Source organism: Panulirus ornatus, chromosome 68 (assembly GCF_036320965.1).
Source record: "Panulirus ornatus isolate Po-2019 chromosome 68, ASM3632096v1, whole genome shotgun sequence".
In the NCBI taxonomy this organism is placed as follows: domain Eukaryota; kingdom Metazoa; phylum Arthropoda; class Malacostraca; order Decapoda; family Palinuridae; genus Panulirus; species Panulirus ornatus.
Window position 1 is genome coordinate 15,032,827 of NC_092291.1, and position 15,000 is coordinate 15,047,826.

Genomic DNA, 15,000 nt, shown 5'->3' on the forward strand with positions numbered 1-15,000 from the left:
CTTTTCTGACAACTATGTCTTATCTCACGTTACGACCTCAGGCTGATCTATCTTTGCATCGAGTGGACAAAAACTTTCACTGCTGACGTTATCAAATTAGTCTGACACGGCAGTGATGAACTCACCCCCTACCCTTCTCTCCTTCAGAATTAAAAAAAAAATATATGGCTTACAACCTCTCACTGTAACTCATCTCCCCCCCTAAATTTTTGGTACGTATATTCAGTTCCCTTCTCTGGACATTCCCTTTAAGCTCTTTGTTTCTCTTAAGGTGTGTGTGTGTGTGTGTGTGTGTGTGTGTGTGTGTGTGTGTGTGTGTGTGTATGTGTGTGTGTATGTGTGTGTGCGCGCGTGTGTGTGTGAGTGTACGTTTAGGACCTCTATATGTTTAAAAATAAAGGCATATGTACGTGTATATCGACGGAAGCATGTAAACGAAAGTGAGCCTCTCCTAGCACACGTTTTGACTGTATTTCTCCAAATGTAGGTTTGAATATGTATTTTCCCCTACGTTCGAATCAGTTAAGTCATTCCTGGGATCTGTCCAATCCTAGCTTGCCAATTTCCTCCTTGATACCCCTTAATCCGAGGCAGCATCCAGTTGAAAATTGGGAAATATACAGTTCTCCAACGTGATTCCAGGCGCGTATTGTCAAGGCAACTGGTAGCAAATTCCAGTGCAACTCTTGCCTCAGTTACGACATCATTTTCAGAGGTGCAGCAGAAGTATTGGATATTTCTCTAAATGACATCCAATCATACAAAACGCGTCTTCAGCAATTTACAAAAGGAATTCCAGGGCGATCGACACGATGTGAAAGATGGAATGGGCCTTTTTTGTTTTCTTCCATTGGGAAACATCAAGAGAATTAAAAGTTTATACCAATAAAGAAATTGAGACCTTACTGAGAGAGGAAAAAACGCCCAGTCAAAGCAATGACAAGTAAGCTCTCTGACCAAACACAAGGTGAGAATTGGAATATCTTAAAAAAGATTACCTTTTATACCTTTAAGATACATTTATCTACATTGCAATTACAGATTACTATTGTGCTGTGACATGAAGCGACAAAGGAGACTTTTCGAGCTCAGATGTCATGTGTCCGCCTAATGATCTGTTTCGCTCCACCACCACGAGTCAATTATCTTGTGATACTCTGAAAGACAGACAACGCTCGGATGGGGGCAGACCTCCTTTGTTGGCGAAGGTCGAACACACCGCATTCCACCAATCAAATAAATCTTACACAGTGGATAATCGTGTATATATATATATATATATATATATATATATATATATATATATATATATATATATATATATATATACATATATATATATATATATATATATATATCTAATCTTGGCTATTACGAATAACTAATGATGGCTTAGGCAGATACAGTGTTATCGATAATTTCAATCTGTGATGTTAATTAGTTGATGATTGATGTTACGTACACGTCTCGTTCAGCTCAATGATTTCAGATTACTTCGAACGGACGTATGAAATGCTCATAAACAACAGCTGAGGCTCTCATTATATATATATATATATATGCCCAGGTCTGAGGCAGGTATCCATTCTCTCGACCAACCCCTAGGGGTGGATGAACAGCTGGGTTAACTGTCTCAACTAGAAAATGAAAATAAAAAAAACAGAGAAGTGGCGTTTCCTCATGCCCCAGAACGAGCTTGTGTGTGTGTGTGTGTGTGTGTGTGTGTGTGTGTGTGTGTGTGTGTGTGTGTGTGTGTGTGTGTGTGTAAGTGTGTGTGTGTGTGTGTGTGTGTGTGTGTCATCTCCCCTCCCCAGCCGGTCAGAATCATTGTGTTACAGTCACCTGAGACGTTTCTGCAGGAAAGGGTTCCATTAATAATGGTCTACCTGGTGGTACCAGATGGGTCAAATTCACCTCTATCGTTATCCCTTTTTTTCCCCTATCAATCCCCTTCCTCCCCATTACCCCCTTCTCCCTTATCATACCTCCTTCCTCCCTATTACCCCCTTCTACCTTATCATACCTCCTTCCTCCCTATTACCCCTTCTCCCCTATCATACCTCCTTCCTCCCTATTACCCCCTTCTTCCCTATTACCCCCTTCTTCCCTATTACCCCCTTCTTCCCTATTACCCCTTTCTTCCCTATTACCCCACTATACAATACTCCCTCATTCGCTTCCTGTGGTTTAAGTGTCGTACGGTCTCAGTTTAATTCGTTATTGTTTTATCCTTTTTCCAAATTCTTACTTTCGCTTTTTAATATTTTGTCCCTTTGTAAATATTTTTTTTTCTCTCTCTACGAATCCCATTTTCTTTTATACTTTACCACCCCTAGTTCATCTTCTTTCTCTTCTCTTTCATCATTTTATTAGCTTTCATTTGCTCCAAATTATGATCATGTATTGCTTAATTCTTTTTTCCTTTCTTTCACTACTTCATCCTCCTCATTCTGTTTCGATCTTCATTCTCTTCTATCTCCAGCTCTTACTTCAAAAACTTGTCTTTCTTTGGGCATAAAAATTACTGTGAGATTTGAGAGGAATTAGATAACACCAAAATAAACGAGCCTTCACTAGTCAATATATATATATATATATATATATATATATATATATATATATATATATATATATATATATATATATATATATATATATACATATAATGGAAAAAATAAAGGTAATATTTTTCTTAGGACAAATATTCTCTAGACATCTTCAAATGTTCCCCACCATTAATATGATCTACTGTTTATACCCCTGAAACCCTCAACAGGAAAGCCAGTATCAGACATCATTAAGGTCCAATAACGCTCAAGCACTCCAATAGCCTCTCTCTCTCTCTCTCTCTCTCTCTCCCTCTCTCTCTCTCTCTCTCTCTCTCTCTCTCTCTCTCTCTCTCTCCTCCTTGGGGGAGGGGGGGGGAGGAATGTTTGGTGAGCAAGTGGGCAATTACGAGAGACTGTTATTGTACCCATTCTTGGCCTCGTCTACAACCTTGCCAAAAAAAAAAGGTGAAAAAAAGAAAAAAAAAAAAACCGATTCTTGCAAAGTTAAGTATTGCTTTACGATCGACCACTCCTTCCTTGCCAAACACAGGACCGAGTTGGTAATTCTCATGGAAGGGTTTATCAATTCGTTGTCTCAAATTGCTTTTCGACCTCATAATTTTTGGTTATTCTCTTTTTTTTTTTTGGTTTTGTAACATAACAACACAATACAAAGTACGCCTGTTACTTTTAACGTTAGTGGAACGATGCCCTTATCATAAATCCTAAATCCCCCACTTTAAAAGTACGATATTAGTGTGTTACTAGTCCCACTTCTGTTGGCAGACGAACGTACGAGCATTGCTAGTACGCACCTACACTTAAGTCGATCATCACTACAAATAAACCCTCAAATCTCAGCCTAAACCAAGCTCTAAAATACAGCTTAAATCATTAAGAAATAATTATGACCACAGGCTAAACCGTGGTAAACTCTAAGTGTAACGAAACCCACACTATATAATTCTACGGACATGCCAACTAACATTTAAGTAATTATAATGTATACATAATGTAATTATGTAAAAATTATAATGTAATTATAATGTATACAATTTCTCACTAACCATGATTTCCACCTAAATGAATGAGGCAATATTAGATTTCAAACTCCACATTTCATGAACACAACCATGAGCCATATGGAGCTACGTACATGCTTGAAGTAAAACCACCACAATAAACAAAGTGATAATGTTACGTACCATCATTTCAGTCACGTAAAGCGATCGACCTATACAGCCACATTTCCCTAAGTCAAAAAAAAAACAATCTAATTTCTGAGGATTTAACAAAGAAGCATCTCAAAAACACAACAAATATGAATTTACGAACAACACACGTTTCACAGACTTACCAACTAATGTGTGAAAATGTAAATGAGAATGTGTAAAAATATTATAAATGTAAATCAGAATGTGTAAGAATATATAAACACCCAGTACAGTATTGTTGGACGACTGTACTCTCTCTCTCTCTCTCTCTCTCTCTCTCTCTCTCTCTCTCTCTCTCTCTCTCTCTCTCAAACCACTGCTCCAGACGCCAACTTCCTCCCCGTACTTTCTGTGGAAGAAGACTCCATCCAGACAACATGCGAGATACGTATAACAAATCATAGGATTGACCCGCACAACCCAATCTCTCATCTACGCACTGAGGGATAAATCGAGCCTGATTTTCCACTTTAATACCAACATAAGCCAGGTTAATTATGGACAATTTCCGAAGTCAGTAATCATACGGATGTTTCTTTTAATTCGCGTTCTTTCATTTCTTTCTACTGATAGAAATTAATCACCTCTTCAGTGTCCATATTTGATTATTTGCAGTAAAATGTTGGTCTAGGCTCACTTTTAACTTCTGCCAGAAATTTATCCGCCTTCCTCCTCCTCTCGGTATTTTTAAGTCAAGAAGAGTAAACATTATTTATTTGTGTGTGTGTGTGTGTGTGTGTGTGTGTGTGTGTGTGTGTGTGCGCGCGCGCGTGTGTATGCACGAGCGGGCGCGTTTAGAGATATATACATCTCGCAAATAGATCAGTTCCACTAATAATAAAAGAAGATATTAAAGAAGAGAAAAATCCATTTCATCAACAAATCTTTTAGAACTATTTCCAGATTCTTACAAAAAAAAAAAAGTGCAAAGGTTAAAAAAAAAAAAAGACAAAAAAAACGTTGGTTTGTTACACTGATTGGATGAGGCGCGGTGTCGCCCGCTATCGAAAAGCGTTTTTGATTCAGTGATCCGCAACACGATGGGGTCGACACATGTGAACGTTTTAATTTATTTTTAGTGTCGAAATATTGCTCAAAATGGTTCATAAAACATGTGATACAAACACAGGTGACTCTGGCAATGGTCTTGTCATAACTCAGAAATTCATACATACATACAAATATATATATATATATATATATATATATATATATATATATATATATATATATATATATATATATATATATATATATATGCGTAGATAGAGAAACTGTCACAGATTATACGTGTGTGTGTGTGTGTGTGTGTGTGTGTGTGTGTGTGTGTGTGTGTGTGTGTGTGTGTGTGTGTGACTTAATCAATCTACAAATAAAAATGAACACAAATTTAAGCACGGCCTTCACTAACGTCCGTAACTATGTGTTTTGTCTGCTCCCGTTTCCTCTCCCCCAACCATACCCGCTAGACCCTCATACTTGCGAATATGAGACGGTAATCCGTCATAACCAAGACAAACCTACCCCCATTCCTGTGGTATAACCTCCCTCCCACTGTACATCTTACACTCGCTAATATGACCATGTGGGTCCCCATGACAGCCAGGATACACTACCCTCCCAAGTCCCTCTCATACTTACCAATATGACGGTGTGAGTCCCTGTGGTTGCCAAGAACCCCTCCTCCTATGGTACAACCACACACACACCCCAGTCCCTCTCATACTTGCTAGTATGACGGTGTCGGTCCTGTAGTAGGGAAGGGCCTGGCGTGCAGGGTACAACCACTCAGTTCTCCGCGTCCCTCATACGCGTCAGTATGACGGCGTGGTACAGCCCTTCCCCTTGGCTTTTATTTCCCAGCCGTCTGCTCAGCGTCATTTCTCGTCATGCTGTGAAAAATATTTCCACGATCTTCCCCCCGTGTGTGTGTGTGTGTGTGTGTGTGTGTAAGTCTTCATACCCAAGAGTAAACAGTAAGTGCTCTAACTACAACCGCTACTATCTCTCCAGAGAACACCATCCACCTCTCGAGAACTTTTAAAAGTTTTCCAGGCATTTAAGAATTTTCCTCCATGAATTACACGCTAGCTGGAACGCCTTAACCAGCTGTTCCAGACGTATGATGGCCTCTTGCCCCTCCTCCTCCTCCTCCTCCTCCCTCCTTCCTCCTCAAAAGTTTATTTCTGGGGACTTTTATTAACAGTATGGCGACCACAACACCACAGGGAGCTGGTGGACGCAAGTGGAAAGAGACGCACGGAGCTCACCGAAAATAAAAAGAAAATAATCCGCTGTTGTATTGTAGCGCTCAACACACGAACGACTCGTCGTATTGAGCGTGTACAGTTGGGGAGGTGTTCCCTCATTCCTAAACTGACACTGCAGGTATATAGGTCGAACTGCCCTCCGGGGATCCCAACAAAAGTGGAGTGGTTTAGGTTGGAGACTCTACTCTCGTGAGGATTGTTTCTTTCCTTTCTCTTGCGTCCGCTTCGAGAGGGCAAAGGAGCAGCGACTTCACAAGCTGACGATACCAAATACGTTGTTGTATCGTCACTTGACGACACACACACAGGCAGACTCGCAACTCACTCGCCTATCTTTCCGCGATCGGAACGTGACGCACCTGGAATCTATCGTAGCTTTACAGCGATGAATGCCATTCAGTAACCCGACAAGTCTATATATATATATATGTATATATATATATCTTTCTTTCTTTCAAACTATTTGCCATTTCCCGCATTAGCGAGGTAGCATTAAGAACAGAGGACTGGGCCTTTGAGGGAATACCCTCACCTGGCCCAATTCTCTGTTCCTTCTTTTGGAAAATTAAAAAAAAAAACGAGAGGGGAGGATTTCCAGCCCCCCGCTCCCTCCCCTTTTAGTCGCCTTCTACGACACGCAGGGAATACGTGGGAAGTATTCTTTCTCCCCTATCCCCAGGGAATATATATATATATATATATATATATATATATATATATATATATATATATATATATATATATATATATATATATATATATCGTCTTTCTCTGGTTGTAATCTACTTGGTCACTAAGGCTAGAGCACCAGACTTAACTCCAGTACACCCGCTGGTCGAGACCATAACTACCATTCTCTGTGACAACTGTGTGGTAGTAACCACAAACAACAGAACGGTATCTTCGGTGGAAACAAAACACACACACACGCACACGCGCGCGTCCCTCTGAAATTTGAGGATGAAAGGAGACAGTGGGGATTATCCGTGCCTCTTCTCTTAACTCCTGGGGAGTGGGTTGGATACGTGAGGATTTCCTTGTCTGGTTTCCTATAATCAACTATCCAATCAATCGCTCGTGGAACTCCGTGGTGTAGCGGTTAGCGTCCCTGACCCTGTCGCATTCACGGGTCGCCTGGGTCGAGAGAATAGGTTCGAATCTTGGTTGCGGCATTTGGTACACATGCAATCCAACTGTTCATCCTTCCCGAGGAGTTAGTCGATAAATTGGGTATGTGGCTCAGGCTAGAGTGTATATATATATATATGTATATGTATATATATATATATATATATATATATATATATATATATATATATATATATATATAGCATTGATGAAATGGCCTTGGTTAGGGCACTGCTCGAGCTAACATTAAAAAAATACATCTGTTGATTAAACAGTTCATCTACCGATTCCCCTGATTCGCTCTAGCATTCATATGCTTAATTATTTCATACACAAATGTCTTTATAATTTTCCCTGCTTGTTTCTCTACTCACTGAATTTGTCTTTCTCTTCCTCTACCTCTACAGCTTATCCTACAACTCAAAATTCACAATACAAATCACAAATATATAGATACACATGATCACCCACTATCCCTAGTCTATGAAAGCGACAGATCAGGGAGGCAGATACAGCACTCAGACATCTGATACATTCGTATTTCGACAGTTTGGTGGAAACCTACGCATACAAATGTTTACTGTAAGTCATTTATGTAGAACGTATACATACATACAGAATGTAAGAATGTACAGATACATAAAGAATGTATAGATACATACAGAATGTATAGACACATAAAGAATGTATTGAAACAAACAGAATGTATAGATACATATACGACTATCTTATTGCTATATTCTAAAAAAAAAAAGAAAAAAAAGCTGCTTGTAAAAAAAAAAAACTGCATAATTCATAAAAAAAAAAGAAAATTTGTGTAAATCAACACATTCGAGCTATAGTTATGACCCTGACCACCAGGTTATGATATTCACATGGGACACCACACCAGCGGAATGTCCAGATGGTTGAATATCGACTGGCCCCAGTGAAGTCTGCCTCGCATGTTGTGTGGAGGGAGGGACCATAATAAAGCTAGTTTCAAAAGCACTACGGCTCTCTCGTTGCTCAAGACTTGCTTGCTTCTCTAGTCTAAAACCGACCCCTCTCCTCCCCCCTCACATTACGGGTCTCATGGTCAGGGCAGAATGGAGGGGAGGGTGATGGATGGGGAGGGAGAGAGAGAGAGAAGAGAGAGAGAGAGAGAGAGAGAGAGAGAGAGAGAGAGAGAGAGAGTATAGAGAAACAAGGACACCGATATTCAGGAACGCTAGTCTATGTCATGGGGTCTAGTGAATAAAGGAACCTTTAATGTAACACAGATATACAAATATAAAATATCCTCATCTAACCCTTATACAAAACTGTGCTTAAAATTGTGCAAGTACATATTTGCCTAGTCACATACACACACACACACACACACACACACCGACTCGAAAGCAATTTCACTGCTAATGTTAGCGTGTAGCACTGTGTTACGTTACTGCCCACTTAACAGGTATGATGTTACTGCTCCGCCAAGAACAGTTACAACGGCTTCGCTCACAACATTACGTTGGACACGAAAGCAGATGAAAATCACGCTTAAAATCTATTCCAAATCTTTTAATATATATATATATATATATATATATATATATATATATATATATATATATATATATATATATATATATATATATATAATTTAAGAGCTTTTAAAATCAATATGATGTGGAGTTTTTCATTACCTGGATTACAAAACCCTTGAGCGATGGCAGTGAGCGAGATCCAGCCTTCCTCACACAGACACACACACACACACACACACACACACACACACACACACACACATACACCTCCAGGGTAACTTATGTCCCCACTGTGTCTGAAATACATTCACAGATCCATATATGTACCTAAGCTTCCCTTTTTCCAAGGCAGGAAAATGTGGGAAGTGGTTGGTCAGCACTGTCGGAAAAAAGAAATTATCGGAAGACCTGCTCCACAGATATATACTTGCAACTGGAGAGAGAGAGAGAGAGAGAGAGAGAGAGAGAGAGAGAGAGAGAGAGAGAGAGAGTACTTACCTACGCGACCGGGACATCTTTCCATGAATTTTCGACGGCAGGGCACACAGAGAGAGAAAGAGAGAGAGAGAGAGAGAGAGAGAGAGAGAGAGAGAGAGAGAGAGAGAGAGAGAGAGAGAGAGAGAGAAGGTGGGGGAGAGAGACCCTCCCCTCCTCCCTTTAAATCCGTCTTGACAGGGTTCGATTTGGCATACTGACCACTGGAGCAAATATGCAGATTTTGCTTTCACAGTGCTGGGTCCAGGGCAATGAGGGAGGCCAATGAGGCAAAATGCACCATCGGCTAGATATCTCGCAAGAAGCTCTCTGACTGAGTGGAGATTGTCCCATGAGAGAGAGAGAGAGAGAGAGAGAGAGAGAGAGAGAGAGAGAGAGAGAGAGAGAGAGAGATTCACAATTACCATGGACCCAGACAGACAGACCCCCCGCCCCCCCCCCTCTCCCTCCCCCATTAATGAGGGCGCCTCGGCTAACGAGAGTAAAATCTCCCACGTCTCCATCATCGAGCGTGTAGAAAAAAAATATTAGCCCAAGGATTTTGATCCCAAACCATTTCTTTTATTAAGTGGACAGTTATACCACTGGGGTGAAACCTCACGCATATATCTTTAGGCAGCTTCTCACCCCTGAACGAAAGAGGGTTCCACGTACGCGCCCCTCCCGCTGGGCTTCGCCCAGCAACTGAAAAGGTTATCACGTCACGCCTTTACTCTTCGAAGTCAAAGAATGTGGTTCGATTTGAGGTTCCTGACATTTCTCCCCCGTTACTTAGCTCTCTTAATCATCCTCCAGGTTCAATCTTTGCCGTCCCCCGTCTGGACCTCATCTATTCACAAACTTGAGACGAATATGCCATTCCAATACTAGCCAGTAGATAGTTTGTTCAATAATCCCCTACATACAGGTTGGGGGACGATGTCTACTCCCCGAGTCTCTTTCATTAATAGATTCCTGCAGTTTATTTCCTGCTCAGTACTCCACGTTCACTCAGGCTAAACCTCACCAATGTTAAGAGTTTGTCTGGGTCCCATCGCAGGCTGACGCATCACTCTTCGATTGTGATATTCCTCCCTCATGACCCCCACATCATCCACAAACATATCATGGTAGAAGTTCAATCCTTCTACTAAGTCGTATACACAAAAAAAAACAATGGTCCTAGGGCATCCTCCTGCAGCTCTCCCACCAGCAGCCGCGCTCCATTTCGAGATGGCGTCCCTAAACATGCCACCTCTCTTCCCTTCCACTGGGACATAACCGGCCATGCATCGCAGTACTCTCCCTCCCTCACTGCAGGATGAAGATCTAGTGTGGGTGAGTGAGTGAGTGTATGCGGACGAGAAAGGAGCCTCCATTCAGTTCGCTAGCTTCTCGTGTCCTCTGACTCCTCCCACAGCGGCTGTCCAGCCAGCTCTTCTCCTCCTCCTCCTCAAACCCTCGTCTCTTTTCAAATAGGATTTTGGTCTCGTCTTCCTCTCCTGCTTCCTTCCGGCGCTTAGGTCACTGCCTCTTTTGTGGTCCTCTTGTGGAGGGTGTGGCCTTGCCATCACCACTCATCTTTTGTGAATTTAGATTTATATATATATATATATATATATATATATATATATATATATATATATATATATATATATATATATATATATATACCCACGCACCACTCATTCATAATTACTACCCCCGTACCCTTTCAGGGACTCCTGTAGCCCAAGGGTTCACTCAGCAGAAGGAGCAGGATAGACTGACTCCCTTGAGGCGAAAGGTTCTTTGACCAGACTGTACTCTGGTTTCCCATCTGACGATGGTACAGCCTCGTCAAAAGCCGACTCCTTCACACGCGTTTTCCATTTGACTGACTGTGAGAAACTTGAAGGGTGACCCTGAACCATGAGCCAAGGCGTCCCGGCCTCAGGTAGGAAGAAAACGTACTGATGGATGACCAAGGATTCAGTACGCGCGTGCCTCTCTCTCTCTCTCTCTCTTTGAAAGGATGGGTCACACTGAGGGTGGGAGCGCATGTATAGTTAGTTCCTCCCAATGCAGATGGTAACCACCACCAGGCACCCCCAACGTCGATCCTTCATTTCCAAGAAGATTGGATTCTCCCGCTGCCACCGGGCCTTCGGCTGTATCAAGACTACATTTCCTCACACCTTTGACTTCTGCCCGTCTAACAAGCCCCAATGCAAAACCCATTTCATCTCAAGGTTTCATTCCAATATTGGTCAGCCACCTCGCTGCTGCGGATGCACTCTCATACGTTGTACAGACAGGAGCCAGGAAGGTGAATGGCCTTAGCAATATGGACAGTCTGTTTGGTCGATCCTCCGCCTGGCAAGGGGGAAATCTGGAAACGTCAGGAGGAAATCCCTAGCGTGAAGGGTGCTAGCAGGTGCTGTGAGATGAGCTCTTCCTCTCTGTGGGGGGGAAGAGAACGAGGCTTGGGCGAACGTGGCAGATGCAGAGTTCTCTCCCTCCAATACGGTTTTCCTGCTTACTTGCGGCGTCTTGGTGCCCCAGGGCGTTGAGGACGAGGCTACGTGATTATCTCAGGACATAAGAGAGCCACCGTGGTCAGGATCCTGCTGGCCAAACGGTGCAATAACAATGTTTTGGGGAGGAATATCAGCCATGAGCTGGCTCGATGAGGCGCAGGAGAATCATAAAGTAGGTAGGGCTCTCTGGCATCACGTGTGGAGATATATACATACATATATATATATATATATATATATATATATATATATATATATATATATATATATATATATATCAATATATATATATGCCTCAATCTAACTGGAGTTCCCACTGGTACACACAAGGTAGGAATACCAAGATATCTAGAGAATGATTGTGTTTTCAACCACAGCGATGATGATACAAACATATCCAAACATGACTGTGGAAGGCCTTCATGACCTTCATCTCTAAACATACGGCTGATCGAGTTCTCGTTCTAAATTCTAATTACATAAACACAAACATCTCGTTCAACCTAGAGGTATACAATGTTCTTTATCCATTGTAAACACCGAATAACAGCACAAATAAGTTGGTGAAGACTCACTTGGTGTAAAGACAGCTGATTCTTTCCTAGAATAAGTACGAAATTCATCAGTAATTTATCAGCTGTATATATGACACCTCTCACGTCTCTCTCTCTCTCTCCCTTCCATTTTCCCCTACCATAGGCTTCACAACCCGTCCCTCTCCCTCACAACCCCACACCTCTCCCAGCTAGCGTAGGGCGAGGGGGAAGAATGGGACATTTTATACCCTGGTGCTGCTGTGTCAGGGGTGTCCCGTCGCTGGTCCATTATGGAGGACAATGGCCCGTCTGGGCTACAAGGGTGCACGGACGTAGAGGAGACACATAATGGGGACATAGTGGCTCGCCACCGCTGCCACAGTTTACACCACCAACGCCTCACTAAACCACCACCTGGACCTTAACAGCAAAGTCTTCGAATACAACCTTAAGTAAAAACGTTTATAGAATTGTGTTAAATCAGTCGCCAATAGGATTTAAGAAGACTTCCCCTTTACTTCTTAAGTTCCAATACTTTTGTCAGAAGACGCTAACCGCCTCCAAATATTAAGCAAAAGTATTTTACGACGATTTACGTTTATGAATAAATATCTATAACGAAATTTACCGAGGTTATGTACCAAGCCTGCCAGTAGGCCTCTGTCTCTTCAGTATTGTAAATATTAATCCCTTGAGCGCGACGGTACGAGTCAAGGCTTGGGTCAGATGGCCTAACCTGTGACGTGACCCAAGGGTCGTAACGTCGACGTCAAGGATCGTCGTACTTCGGGCCACTAGCGTCGTTCTTAATGATCTCACCATCGTAGACGAGGGTCGTACCGTCGTGCTCAAGGCTGCTAACGCAGTTCTTCATTATATACGTCGTCTTACTGAAGATTCTCCGTTTTTCTCTTTCTCCACCACCCGTTAAACCACATTTCAGTTCCCCAGGTTTTATCGGGCCAGCAAAACTTTTACTCACACTACTAACTCAGTGTCTCACTCGCCCCAAACTCTCAACTCACCCTCCAGGTCTTGTACCCACCGCTTCACCCAAACTTCCTAACGCACTCAAAATGTTATATCCCGGACGAATGCGGCATAAGTGTATCCTTTCCTGTTCATCCTGGCTCATCTGTTACCTCCACAGTCATGCGTCCTTCCTGCAGGGGTACGTCAAATCCTTACCCCTCTCCCGCCCCCGACCTCCCACCTCCAAATCTTGATTGCGATGTCTCTCATTCCCCGACGGACTTGGGATCGTCGTCCTCAACGGGTGAAGTCGTCATGCTCAAGGACTCAAGTCGTCACAGTCAGGGGGTGGGGGTTAAGTCATCGTGTAGTCAGAGGACTAACCTAGCGTAGTCCCGAGCTTAGATGACTTCATCGTCATCTCACTTCTCGTCACCGGCGATCAAAATCAAAGCAACATCACCGACGAGGGCTCTCAATCAAAAATTTCCATGCCACGAGAGTCTTTATCTTCCTCTAACTCCGAAGTGATCCCAAGCTACAGTAGAATGAGGGAGGCGTGTGTGCAAGGAGGCACAGCAGTTCCCGACGGTGTTGTATGGATGCTGGTCAAGATGTGGCGAATTGGTACGAGCCCTTGGCAAAGAGCGAAGACAGAACTGGCAAAGAGGACCCATGTGGCAGAAGAGGGGGGTGGTAAGACGGCAGAGAAGAGAGAGAGAGAGAGAGAGAGAGAGAGAGAGAGAGAGAGAGAGAGAGAGAGAATGGAAGAATGAAGAGAAAGAGACCTTAAAACTGCCAGGGCTTAAACACTCTGGAGGATGGGTTACAGTAAACTGAAGCGATTTGGTATATGAAGAGCGACGAGCCGTCCAAATGACCTGAGAGCATGTGAAGCGGTGCGGGAGACACCAATGGGGCTCAGCTGCTGGGGCCTGACTCCAGATGGCATTCTTTCGCTTCGGTCCATTACACAGACCAGCTAGAGAATGAATGAGAGCAAATGAGGCCATATTTTCGTCTGTTCCTGGTATTACGCTGCTAAAACAGGAAGCAGCGCAGCCTTGGGCTAGCCAAGGATTCTCTGGAATGGAGATCCCGGGGTAACAAAGTACCCTTTCTTAGAAAATGGGTCCCGCGACAATTTGCAAGTTGATGGATACATATATACGCGTTGTTGGCCTCCAGCTGTTGTAGGTTGTATCTTGGTCAGTGGACGAAACAAAGTACATTCTCGTCAATGAATTTCTAGCTTCAAACAAGTCTCATCCTCCCCATGCCACTGACTGTAGCGCAACCTAGTAGATAAAAGGCCGTGGATCATTTGGGATGCTGCCCTGTGGTCCTGGGATATATATATATATATATATATATATATATATATATATATATATATATATATATATATATATACTTGATTCACATCTCTTTATTTTTCAATGCTAATATATGAACCGTTTTTCTTACCAGGTTTACCAACTTTACCAACGAGTGCGTCGTGATCTCTTCACCAACACGATGGCGGTGAACGTGTTGGTACCCCTGCTCATACCCCTGGGCGAACAGCTGACGAACGGTGAGTTGCCAAGTTTTATCATTATCTCAAATGATGGTGAAGGCCGCCAAATTTTGAGCAACTGAGTCAGGTAGATAACACGTCTACCTCTCTGGAGGTATGAACCACAGCTATAGGAGAGAAATGGTATTGACAGAACCATGAACTAGGTCAACAGAACCAAAGAGTAACAACCATTTCGAAGTCTTTCACTGTAAAACACTTGAATGAGGAAAGAGAGAATTAGTTCCAATATCATGCGGAGATTC

The 15,000-nt window shown here is 42.6% G+C and overlaps 1 protein-coding gene across 1 annotated transcript in view; it reads left to right on the forward strand.

Moving 5' to 3' along the window:
- LOC139747350 (protocadherin Fat 3-like) overlaps positions 1-15,000 on the forward strand; it is a 269,421-nt gene that overhangs the window by 113,917 nt on the left and 140,504 nt on the right. Inside the window, exon 2 of the mRNA XM_071659558.1 lies at positions 14,647-14,752. Within this exon, the coding sequence (XP_071515659.1) occupies positions 14,695-14,752 (58 nt within the window). The 5' untranslated portion in view covers positions 14,647-14,694. The remainder of the gene's footprint in view (positions 1-14,646; positions 14,753-15,000) is intronic.